This window comes from Argentina silus, assembly GCF_951799395.1.
Source record: "Argentina silus genome assembly, chromosome: 21".
Classification (NCBI taxonomy): domain Eukaryota; kingdom Metazoa; phylum Chordata; class Actinopteri; order Argentiniformes; family Argentinidae; genus Argentina; species Argentina silus.
The window spans coordinates 4,309,459-4,321,958 of record NC_139675.1 but is presented as its reverse complement, the minus strand read 5'-3'; the positions used below and the strand labels follow the sequence as shown (position 1 = coordinate 4,321,958).

Genomic DNA, 12,500 nt, shown 5'->3' with positions numbered 1-12,500 from the left:
GCCCCCTGCCACCATTGTTCAGGTTTTAAATCCCTTACGCAGAGGGCTCAACAGCGCAAATATAAGCCATTACTATTGGTATATATTTTCTATTTCCCAACCTTTAATATGCAATACACATTAAATAGGCCGTCTGCTCGAGGAATTATTAACTACTACAGCTCCCAGAATTCATCACAACTATCGTGTCACCTTACAGCATCTCTTCCCTAAACAATCCGAGGGGGATGATGCATTATGAAACAAGCATCTGATACTTTTTTTTATATGCGCTATGTGCATCTATCATCATTTTCACACTTTGACGAAGTTCACCTGCCTCTCTCCGTCGAATCATACGTGCGAGGCGCATCGCGGGGACCCTCAAAAGTGGGTTGATGATTGGTGGGAGCCCCGTCGACCTGTCGGGTCTCCGCCGGGGTGCAAGAAGCTGGAAGAGGGCGAACAGCATCCCCACAGCCCCTCGCAACATCCACACCAGGAACCGCTCGAACCGGGTCAGCGCCATCACCTAACAGCTATTTAAACATGAGTTCTTTGACGGCTAAAATTCGTGCTTGTTGTAAGCACCTGATAATCGAACAGGAATTGCAGTTTCACTGCTCCTCCCAGCATGCAACGGGGGTGCAGTAACTAAATTCACCTCTGCCTTTTATAACTGCTTTGACTATTACAGCCTGTCTGCCATATTCAGACATGGACTTGGACATTATACAATAACCATCCATCTCAAACATCATAAACAATGAGATCATTAGGAATTTTACTAGATTTAAAAAAAAAAAAAAAAAAAAAAAAAAAAAGAAATCACATGAAACGCTGTTTTCTTCCATTAAACCCCAGGCTACAAATATTCAACTTTCTTGGAAGTGATGAATACAGATCAGCAGACAGCATCTGCAAAGCGACATTTCCGTTTTTTCACCACCAGAGAGCGCCAAAGATCTCCGAACCGTGACTCCGTGCCTATCTGTGTAGGCCTAATTGCTTAATTTGAGGAACATGTAAACATCTATGTGGAAAGGGCAGACAGAGAGTGACAGAGAGTGTAATGAATTGTCCAGTAAAACACATTTCACAGATGTAATGGAAATGTTACTGACAAGGCCAACAAACAACAAACCACTTTGAAGTGTTGAGTCCCACATCAATCTGTGAATGCAGGTCTGCTTTACTGTGCTTGAGGTGTCACACGGTCCCCCATTTTCCACGGTGTTCACCACGCTGACAGGGGCTGCTTAGGAGTTGACCATTAGAGAGGAGAGGAATTGGATGGGTTTTCAACATAGTATAGATATCGAGATGACATGGTCAATGTCGTAGTTGGGTACTTTTTATCAAACTGGAATTTATTATATTATTTAAGCTGTATACAGTATTAGATTTATATTTAAGTTTATAGTTTATGTAGTTACATGTGCCGCCATGTTAAGTGAAGGCTGATCTTATTAACGCTGTTATCGATGCAGGTGTGGCTAAATCCGTTGGATGTTGAGTCAGTTCATTCTGCACAGTTGATTGGGTGCAGTATTAACTGACAATTCTGTTCATACGGGTACTTTTGGTACTGTGTGGTACTCTACTCTACACTCTATCTCCACATCTATCAAATACTGTCGTTGAATTGAACCTGATTTTACAGTGTATTAAGATGTATCGAAAAATCCAAGATCATTGTAGTAACCGTGTACAATTGTATTAAACTGAGTTTAAGAGCCGAACAGTACTTTCATATGTCTGCCGTCAGAACCAACCTGCTGGTTTGATGGTTTGAACAAGGAGTCCAGAGGAAGACATGAGAACACAAAATGGTGGAATGAACGTCGTCATCCACAAGTGCATTCCACAGCACATACATTCTTAACTGCTGAGGCCCACAGATTAACATTCTTACACTTAATGATCTCTAAGTAACTTCGTAAATAAGAACGTGGGACCCTACCTATAGCCCAGAACATCATCAATATCAATGCAGTTCTCATGTTTGTCACGGGATAACAAGGCTGCTGTAACTTGTCTTACTGGTCCACTAAACCACATCCCTTGCCTTTCTCTTCTGCCCTATCAATCTGATCTCTCTGAGAGAAGCACCTAGCCATATCTTGTTCACCGGAAACTTCCTTCTATCTCTCAGATTGTATATGCACAGCAAATAGTTTCCAGGGTCTGAAGACAACCTTAATGAGGAGTTGAGAAGTTGCTCTTTGCTCATTTTATTTATTTATTTATTTATTTTATTATTGACATATGTAATGTTATGAGTGATGCTATATTCACATATAATATAAAACTTTATTGTGAAGCACTTGTGTACATTCATTGTTGTGACGTCCTCATTCCATTCCGCATCACAATGAGCCCATCCTCGGATTTTCACCTCCACCAGCCCCCCCTGGTATACAGGTCTCCTATATGGTACAGGTGGTAAGGGTACTTTCCCAATATTCAAGCCCAAATCCTGGTTGATCACCATGATTAGCAAAAAAAGACTCTTGTGTTGTACTTTATGAGAAAAGTCGAAAGACAGAGTGACACTGGGGGGTGCTTTGGAGATGGTTGATGGTGTGTGTGTGTGTGTGTGTATGTGTGTGTATGTGTGTGTGTGTGTGTGTGTGGGGGGGGGGGGGGGTCCTTTAGATCCTCTGTTATGGGTTTTGAATGTCCAACTGTCAATGGCTTTACTCTTGTCACAGACTCTGTCCATGATGCATGTCAGTCACCTCCAACCACATTTGTTATTTTATTATTGGGTTTCAGATTTGTATCATTATGTCTGGTGGTGTGGCAGATGTCGGTCAGCTTTGTGTCTCTGTGTGTGTGTGTGTGTGTGTGTGTGTGTGTGGAGAGGAGGGGTAGGGGTAGAGTGGGCTTATCCTCACAACTCCTGCTGTCGCTTTAATCCCTGTTTGTGTGTGTGTGTGTGTGTGTGTGTGTGGCGGTGTCTTTGGAGACGGTTGACGGTGTGTGTGTTGTCTGGGATGTAGTGTGGTGGTGTATTTGGTGTATTCGTCAGCACACACCCAGGCTTTTTTAAACATTGCAGAGTCGGCTTACCTGTCAATTGTGCTCTCTTAGATACCTTACTACCCAATATGACTATCTGGCCTACGTGTTGGAGTCAAAACGAGAGAGAGAGAGAGAGAGAGAGAGAGAGAGAGAGAGAGAGAGAGAGAGAGAGAACTGCTCTAATGATGTTTTAGTGAGTTGCTTGTATCGAGTGGCAATACAAAGTCTCTCATTGGCCGCCACTGTTTGATTGTCAGACACATCCATCCAGTCGTGGGGCGTGAGGCGGAACAGCGATTTGTGGTCGCAGTCTGCTCGTGGACCTCGGAGCTCAGTTGGTGCTGAAAATATGTATCGGCTTCAAGCACCTCTAATACTTGGTGACATATGTGAAGATATCTTCTATGTTTTGGATTAAAAAAAAAACACAGAGACGTCTTCTCAACACATGAGACGAAGCTGTCGACCAGTGCTTATGAACAAATAAATGGCTTCCGACACTTGTTATCTTTTAGGCGTATGCCGTATGGAGAAGGAAATTGAAGCTAGCTCGAGTTGCTAGCTAGCTAATAGCTAACACTGGCTACTTGAGAGAGGACCCAGCACCACAGCTTCGTATGGAGATTAAAAGGGTCAGCCACTATCTAATCTATCAGCAGACGACATTCAAGGCTGTCAACTCAACTGATTTGTGATTAATTCACACACGGAAACTGAAACGGGTAAGGCGAAGTAGCTAGCAAATTGCAGGTTTAAAAATGGCAGGTAAACTAGCTAGCTTGTTTCTCGGCGTTTTCATCAAACGCCCAGTCCAGGTGTATGCTACTAGCCTCCTCGCTATTAGCTACAATTACCTGTAGTCAGATGGTATAGCTAGCCGACTACCTGGCTAGCATGCTGAGATATTTATCCGTTAGGGTTTGAGGGTTGAAGTTCTAGGCAGATTTTATTTTTTACCGGAGTGACATTTAGCCAAGAGCTGTACCGGCGATAGTTGTTATCCTCTTCCTCGTCGCTATCGTGGTTTGGATTGTTTTCGAGTTAAAGTTGCTCGGCTGTACCATAAGCTAGAACAATATCCTCCAGTAACGTTAATGTTGTAAATGGAGTGGCTATATGTCCATTTGGCGAGTGTCTATTGCGCTCGTTTCGAAAACGAGTTGCTGTGCTTTGACTGTCATATACCGATTCAAACATGGGCCGTTTGACACAGCGGGCTGTGCAGCTGTGTTGGTTCTACTTGGGGAGGTACCCTCGTTCGGCATGGGGAGGAGAGGGAGTTCGGGGATTCGTTTTGAGGCCCGCAGAGTGGGACCGCAGCGATAACACACCCTAAAATACTACAGGCGAAATTGACTTGTCATACATGGGAAATGGATCGGGCTATTTACCTAACTACCAAACTGTCAATGTTCTTACTAACTACGTATTTGTCTTGGAGAGGGACTGCATAGTACGTTTTCTTTTTTCTTGAAACTTCGATCTTGGAATGGTTTAGGCTACGTCGTTTTTTTTTTTCGTTTTTTTTTTTTTTACTCATGATTACCATCAATTGGTAGTTGCTTTGTTGGTTTTCTTAGATTATAGGAATAGCTGCCCATAGGTGTACACACTGTAATTTAGACATGAGGTTGACTTTATTGGACTTGTCCAAACCATGCTCATAATTTGGGAGTGTGCCAGTATTTCCCCAGTCTAAAAGAGGTCAAGTATGTGATTTAACTTCTTGAACGTCAGACCTGGCCCCCGTGCTAGCACACCATATGCAGGATGCCCATTTTCTGAAGTCATATTACACACTGCTGCACAACTAGTCGTTGCAGACCAGTAACTAACCTACCACTGTATGTGTTGATAGTTACCAGCGCAACATCTGTAAGAGTGTAGTAAAGTCCACCTGATAACACTTGACTTAAAAGAGGTTAGTTCGTTGTGAAACAACCCTTTTTTTCTTTTTTTTTCTTTTTTTACAGCTGTGTGTGTGCGCACGCAAAAATAGGCCTACAAATTGTGGTTGTTTGTTATTGTTGTACCAACAAGCCAGGTTGAGTGGTCAGAAGTTGTGGTGGTGATGCATATGTGCCTTGAGGTCAGGCCACCGTCTGGTGCTGCCTCTGTAACCCCAGTAGTACAGTAGGCCTATATTCTCACAGCATCTGAATGGACCGTGGCAGGGAGAGCTCAGTAGAGACACAGCCTACCGTTGTGATACCCTCACCACCACTGATCTAACAAGACAAAACGGGTGAAAATGGAAGTCTACACAGCTCCACTCTGTCATTTCGATGGGTATAAAGTTGAGGGGGGGGGGGGGGGGGGATAAGGAAAGGAAGGAAGGAAGGACGGACGGACGGACGAGGAGACTAGAGAAAGGTGGTGAGGGAGGGTAGAATATGGGGACGGAGCCGAGCCCCTCGTCTCCGTCCTGATGAATCACGGGGAGCGAATGATGGACTCTCAGGAAGTTAACGGCTCCATTTGTCATGTGTTCCGGGGCTGGTGCCTGGACTGTCTCGGCTGCCCATCGATCGTGAGTCACGCTGCGAGTCCATGCAGAGTTCATTTTAATGCAAATGCTCCTCCTCCTCCTCCTCCACCACCACCTCCTCCCGATCCAGGAAAAGAAGTTGCTGGTGATTAATCGAACAGAGAGATGAAGAGGGACCTCGCCAGCATGGAGTCGCCTGTGCTACCGCAGGCTGCTGCTGCTGCTGATGTGTTGGAGGATATGTATTGCTGAGAATGCTGCCTTGTTCATGATGTGATGCAATATTTAGACTCATCATTCTCTCAGCTATACCTCTGGGTTTCCCCAAAGTTTGGTTTTTAGGTGTGCCCCCCCCCCTGCTGTAGCAGTCTCCAGGGCAGTTTAGATGAGAAAGTTATTTTAAAACCAACCTTTTTTTTTCTTTTCTTTTTTAATAGCAGGTGGGTGCACCAGCTTGGCAGAGGGGTTACGATTACATTTGGCTGATTCGGGGGTGGCCCCCACAGTTCTTCTAACCGTTCCTATAGGTGTAGTGGCAAGGGTGTCAGTGTCTCTTGCATAATGTATGCTGGGTTTAACTGTATGGAAATTGTCTGTGTGTGTGTGTGGTTTCAAGCAGATGCAGTAGTTGGTGCTGTGTAGTTGAAACACAAAGGTAGGCTAGATCAGTATGTGGCCAACAATGATGACTGAAAAAGGAAAAACCGAGGGTGAAGTTCAACACACCCACGCATCCAATTGCATTGATCCCTGCTGTTATGGCTGGTGTCGGTGAACAAGCCCCCCCTACAAGGAAGGTACCAGCTCATTTTACAGAGTTAACAGGCTCTGTTAAAAAGGAAGAGGAAATTATCATATTAGCTAACCCTCATGGAATCTGTGTCAGAATTAGCCAGCTCACTCTCTGTGTTATCTATGTCAGTCCTCAAAGCTGTGATGTGAGTCCTAGTTTAAGTTGCTGTTGTAGGGCCTAAGACCGTGGGAGGTCCTCCACAGCTGGGTCATTGGTCCTGAAGTCAGTCACAAACTGCTTCTGGACAACAGAGCGAGGCCACAGAATTGTATCCTCTTATTTGACCACAAGGCCTTTACACTATGCAGTTGACTCCTGACAGTCCACCTCAGATCAGTGCAAAACGGTTTTCCAGTCTCAATTCAGTTACTGTACATGTCACTTAATTTCTCAGGATAACCGCCTGCATGCTCCGATTTAGGCCAGCCAAGATAGCCAAAGCTTTTGCAATTATCAGTAGTCTGTTGTCCTTTGAGAAAGCATCCTTCTGTCGTCCCTTCCTTGAAGATTGGATAGGTTTAAGCAAAGGTTCCATTACGTTGCTTTCACCTATCCATCATGGTCACATCAGTGGTTATGTGGAGGAACTGGGCCACGTAGACTAAAGCTAAGGTCATCTGCTCGTGCTGACCGTCGTTGTCATGAGCCAATGTAGGGATACTTTTCTGTCTCTTAAAAGATTGTAAGACCACAGTTTATTTTTCATTTATCGTTTTAAAAATGTCTCTTCTTCCTAATTTTTTTGAATGTGCGCTTTCTTCAAAAAGCAACACTCAGTTGACTTGGGGTCCAGCTTAAGGTGTGTCCCAGTACCATGGTAACTAGGCCTTCGGATGTACGCTAAGGGATGGAAGGGGATGACATTGCAGAACATCTGGTTGTAACTGCGTGCATCTCCACAACCTCCGAAAATAGGTGAAGGCAGGGCGTAGCACCACGATGTGTGTGTGTGTGTGTGTGTGTGTGTGTGTGTGTGTGTGTGTGTGTGTGTGTGTGTGTGCGCGCGCGCGCTATTTCTCCCCCCGGCAGTTACTCTGCTGATTAGGCAATCATCTCATGTTTCATTCACTCACTCTCACTGTGTGCGTGTGTGTGCGTGCGTTTCGGAGAGTACATTTGTACGTGTGCGTATTTCTATTAATGTCTGTGTGTCCCTGTGACACCTTATTTCTTGTGGTTGAGTCACCATTAGACAGAATATTGTAAAGCAGACCTATTTGTCTCTGTTCGACTGCCATTCTGTGTCCTTTTACACTGAGGCGAGATAGCATAGCGTCCCTAATCCCTGCTTGCCTCCTTTCTCTCTCACAACCACAGTTCTGAATGTGCTGTAACAGGTCAAAGGTCAAAGCAATTTGATGAATGCTCCGTATCACCCAGGGGCTCGGAGTTTCTCCCTATGACCGCCTGACATGACCAGGAGAAAATCTGGACCGTGATTTAAGCTTTGACTAGGGTCCGGAGATTTTCCTGTCTGGGAAGACTCCTTGGCCCCTACCTGTCAGCGACCGTAAAGGAACTGCATGGTCGAGGATAGGAAGGTTTTGAAGAAAGTTTGGACATGGCCCAAGGTCAGAGGTCTACCCTACGCTATATATTGCAGCAACTATTTCCTACTGCTGAGTCGGCCATTTCCATCCGGCCTGTTCCTGCCCTCTTTATGGTTGGGATGTAGGCTCGGCTATATGTCGGGATGGGGCAGGGGGTCACGTTACAGGATGTATTTGTGTTTGAATGATTTAGGTCACCGCTTCCTCCGTGCGCGCGTGTCTCCGTAGGGATTTTCTCACTTAGTCAGTCCTTCTGCATCGTGATCAGTCGTTCGTAGAACAGGCGAAGGAGTAGACAGGTGGCTTTGGAAGTCACGGATCAGAGCAGAGCAGTGTGGTGTTCCCTCCTGAACGGGGTCTCACTGTACTGGAGAAGGAGAAGGAGAAGTCAAAGAACCAAAATAAATGGCTGAACATATTATTGAAGTGTTGCAGTCTGCCAGTAGTCAAGTGTTGTATTGGTGTCTGACTGTGTGTAGGGCTACCTGACGGATACACAGGTGTGATATCTGGTGAACTTCTTGTCTGGCTATCTGATGGATACACAGGTGTGATATCTGGTGAACTTCTTGTCTGGCTATCTGATGGATACACAGGTGTGATATCTGGTGAACTTCTTGTCTGGCTATCTGATGGATACACAGGTGTGATATCTGGTAACCTTCTTGTCTGGCTATCTGATGGATACACAGGTGTGATATCTGGTAACCTTCTTGTCTGGCTATCTGATGGATACACAGGTGTGATATCTGGTAACCTTCTTGTCTGGCTATCTGATGGATACACAGGTGTGATATCTGGTGAACTTCTTCAGCTGAGGAAGAAACACAAAGTTCACACACGGTTAATGGCGCTCAGTACGAAGCCAGAGGGAATGTTTTTGAAACAGAAGTGGTTGGCCTTACTGTCCCTGAATGTCTCCTCAGTTGTCTTATTTTTTTTAAAAGTGCCACTCTGGCATAAAGAAGCTCTGGTTTGTGTTCAGTAGGTACAAAAAAAGGAAAATGGCCAAAATTTAGATTGTATGTTCAGAAGAGAAGCGACACTAACTCTAATGGACACGCGGCGCGATTTTATCTAGCTTAGATTAACTCAGAATGCACCATTTTATTTTAGTGTTTTCCCCTACGTGGTGCACGCAGAAGATGATCACCCATCCGTCTCGATTTCCATGCTCAGACACCCGCAGTCTCACTCAAACGTTCACACCCTCTCACATCCAGTTCACTGATTAGGAAAACAGTTCTCCACCTCCCTCCAAAAAAGAACAACCTCATACACTGTTTCCAGACCAGGGAGGAGTTTTCTCTCCCCTTTCTCTTTGTCCCTCTCTCTCTCTCTCTCTCTCATTCAGTCATCTTTATCCCTCGAGGCCTAACGGAATCTGCCAGACTCACACCCATGCTGTTTTTATGGATTTGGTTTAGGAGCCAGGATGATTGCGGAGATAAAAATAAATCACTCACACACACACACACACACACACGCACACAGCACAGGGTTCTCATCTGTCACACCTCCAGGTGGTTTAGCGTTCTATAAACACACCTTGTTGTTGGCGACAACAGCAGGTACTTCAGGGGAGGCTGGTGGAGGTAGAAATCGGAGGCATCCTCATTCGGTTCCATGCACTACAATGAGCCCGTCCTCCGATTTCTACCTCCACCAGCCTCCACTGCGGTACACCAATGGCAAGTTGTTATTCAAGCAGGCCAGATCTGTGTTGGGTTCATGAAACTAAACTTGTTTGTCTCTCTCTCTCTCTCTACCCCCCCCCCCCCCCTTCCTCCCTCCCCTCTGTCTGTAGGAGATGTACTTCACCAGGCATTTAGAGTTCTCTGCCGTGAGTATCAGGCGCTGAAGGGGAGGATCACCAGCGACACTACAAGGGGGGGGTGGACACCGTGCCACAAGAGAACCTGTTGGATTTAACTCCCTTTTTACGGATTACCCTACCGCCCTCTTAACCGCCATCCCCCTCCCCCCTCATTGTCACCGAGAGACACGGGCAGAATCGCACGCTCAGACACAAAGGCAGAGACACTAACACCACCAGACACAAACGGAATCAGACGAACGCAAAGAGATACAGAATCTCTCTCTGACTCACATAGATACATACACACACAGTCAAGAGACCCAGAGCCAGTCCCCAGGGGTGTGGTGGGTGGGTGTGCCCCCCTCTCGGAGCTCTCTGCTGGGGAAAGGAAGTAGAGGAATGGCCCTTGGAGTCCCGGGGGGAATGGCTGCTCAGTGAGACGCTTATGTAACTAACGGCCCTCGTCCTCTCATCCACCGCAGCTGGGCTGCTGGACACAAGGGAGGAGGCCTTCCACCCCCACCGGGGGATTCGGCTCCCAGCCATCAGCCTTCCTCTCTGGCTTCGGGTTATTCTTCTTTCTTTTTTTTTTCTTTTTTTTTCTTTTTTTTTTTTTCTTTTTTTTTTAAAAACCACTTCTGTGGTGGTGTTGATTTGGATACATAAAGCCTATGAGGATTGCATCTTTTGAGCGCTGACTGGGTGTTTGAGTTGTGTGTGTGTGTGTGTGTGTCTCTTAGCACTTTTAGCTCTACGTTGTGTGTGTGTGTGTGTGTGTGTGTGTGGTTGATTCTTTCAGGGCCGACTGGCCCGCCAACCCTGGATGCCCATGTTCAATCGCTCCCACGCCTCCCACGGCAACGTAACGCACACCCTCGGGCCAGGAGAGAACACACACGCTGATCTATACACTCCTCTGTTCCACACACCTGTAACAGGTGGGATCCTTTGAGCTGCTCCACCTGTGTCTGTCTGGCTCAGGGATGCCCAGACGGGGGAGAGCAAGGTTCCAGGATCCGTCTGCGAGTGCGCTACAGTTTTCAATACGATTTTTGGACTGAAGGACAGCCAATCATCTTTTTTTTCAAACAAATAGCTGCCCACCAGAGCAGCCAAGACTGCCACATTTCTCTCTCTGCTGTTTATTTTACCCCTTTTTTTATTTTGTAGTGTTTCCTTTGTGATGCATCAGGAGTGAATAAACCAGGAAGCAACTACTGAGAGAAGAAGCTCATGCAGACAAAGAAAGATAATTTTGCAATCACTTTCTCTCTCTGTCTCCCTCTCCCTCTCTCTGTTTCTCCATCCACTCTTCTTTATATCAACCTCCTGTTTACAAATTAGGGTATCCATGGTGATCTGACCTTCCTCTCAAGGCTTGGAGAACGATAAAGTTCCCTGAAATTGTACGTCTTCACCTGCAACCAATCAAAAACCTTTGGTTCACCTCTACCTCTCAAGCCTTCCATATGCCCTCGATCCTTCTTCTGAGACCAAATCCATTGTCAGTATTTATCAGAGAGCGTAAGATATCAGCCATCTTATTCTAGGGTAGTTTTGATAGGTCTGAATGTCACTGGCAACGCAATGTCAATCAAAGCCATCGGCTTCATCTGGGTCAATCTGACATTCTTCCCCCAAAGTTGAGTTGAGTTTGTTATTATTTATGATCTTAAGGGGCTCTTCTTGGATGCCAGTAAGATTGTGCACCCTTCGTAGGGACATTTTCAAAACCACTTCACCAAATCGCGCGACTGGTTTCATTATTTTATTTTAGCAGGCTTTCATGTTTTATTTTTGAAAGGAAGGGTCCAAGCTATTTCTGTCGCACCAAAAGAATGAAGCCATATTGCTTTTTTTTTTATTGCACTATTTTCTTATCACTAAGCCTTCAGTTAAGTTATTTACCTCTCATGCACATTTAGTGGGATCGCTTTTTATTTCTCCAAGACATTTCAATACGTTTGCTCACATTGACTGCAAAGGATTGTTTCAAAGTATTTGAAAAAATCTAGGTTTTAAACTGAATTAGAGCAGAATCTGTTGTTTCCCTTTGCCAGTAGCTTAAAAGAAGCAACACCTCATCCTGAGGATCTCAGCAAGTCAACAATCTGTTCATCTTCAACTCTTCAACCCTTGTTTACCTGTCCAAAACAAAGGCATTATTGTGGTGGGCCTGTAAGCCTCTTGGCTCTGTCAGAGTGCATCTCAATCAAACACCTATCCCCCGATCTCAGTAGGTCAAGGGCCAAGTGGACATTCATCCCCGATCTTAACAGCAAAGGGACAGTGCTGTAAAAACACAGGCTTTAAGAGGAGTGCTCTACTTCTCCTCCCTACTCCTCTCTTTCTCTTTCTCTTTCCCCCTCTCTCTCTGGTGAACATGCAGAGACGCTGGTCTTCTCTCCTCCTGGTCCGATTGAGAAGGGGAATCCTCTTCCTCCCTCTCTAACCCCCTACTCCTCTTCCTCCCTCTCTAACCCCCTACTCCTCTTCCTCCCTCTCTAACCCCCTACTCCAATCCCTCCCTCCCTCCCTCCCTCTCTCTCTCTCTCTCTCTCTCTGCTCCCTTTCGCTTAATCTCTCCCTCCTCTTTATCTATAATCCCTCGTTCCACCCACACACACAGCTCACCCCCAAACAAATCCCCCGCTGGGTGGGGTTGTTTACGTGCCCCCCCCCCCGCCCCCCTCCCTGGTTGATCATCTGACCCCCCCTCCCTGGTTGATCATCTGACCCCCCCCCCCCCCCCCCCTCCCTGTGATGCCGGGCGGCAGTAAGAGTGGGGGTATGGGCGGGCCCTCCTCGCCCCCCCACACTGCCTCCCCCTCCCGCCCGCTACGC

General features: G+C 46.1%; 2 protein-coding genes across 2 annotated transcripts in view; one reads left to right on the top strand and one right to left on the bottom strand.

Annotated features, from left to right (window-relative positions):
* The window catches only part of LOC310820819 (fatty-acid amide hydrolase 2-A-like), a 6,871-nt gene extending 6,231 nt beyond the window's left edge, over positions 1 to 640 (bottom strand). Inside the window, exon 1 of the mRNA XM_083692624.1 lies at positions 320 to 640. Within this exon, the coding sequence (XP_083548750.1) occupies positions 320 to 508 (189 nt within the window). The 5' untranslated portion in view covers positions 509 to 640. The remainder of the gene's footprint in view (positions 1 to 319) is intronic.
* An 11,779-nt stretch (positions 641 to 12,419) lies between these two features.
* The window catches only part of zdhhc5a (zDHHC palmitoyltransferase 5a), a gene marked incomplete at its 5' end in the record, with an annotated part of 10,627 nt that continues 10,546 nt past the window's right edge, over positions 12,420 to 12,500 (top strand). Inside the window, one exon of the mRNA XM_083692923.1 lies at positions 12,420 to 12,500. This exon is cut by the window's right edge and continues 74 nt beyond it. Within this exon, the coding sequence (XP_083549049.1) occupies positions 12,420 to 12,500 (81 nt within the window).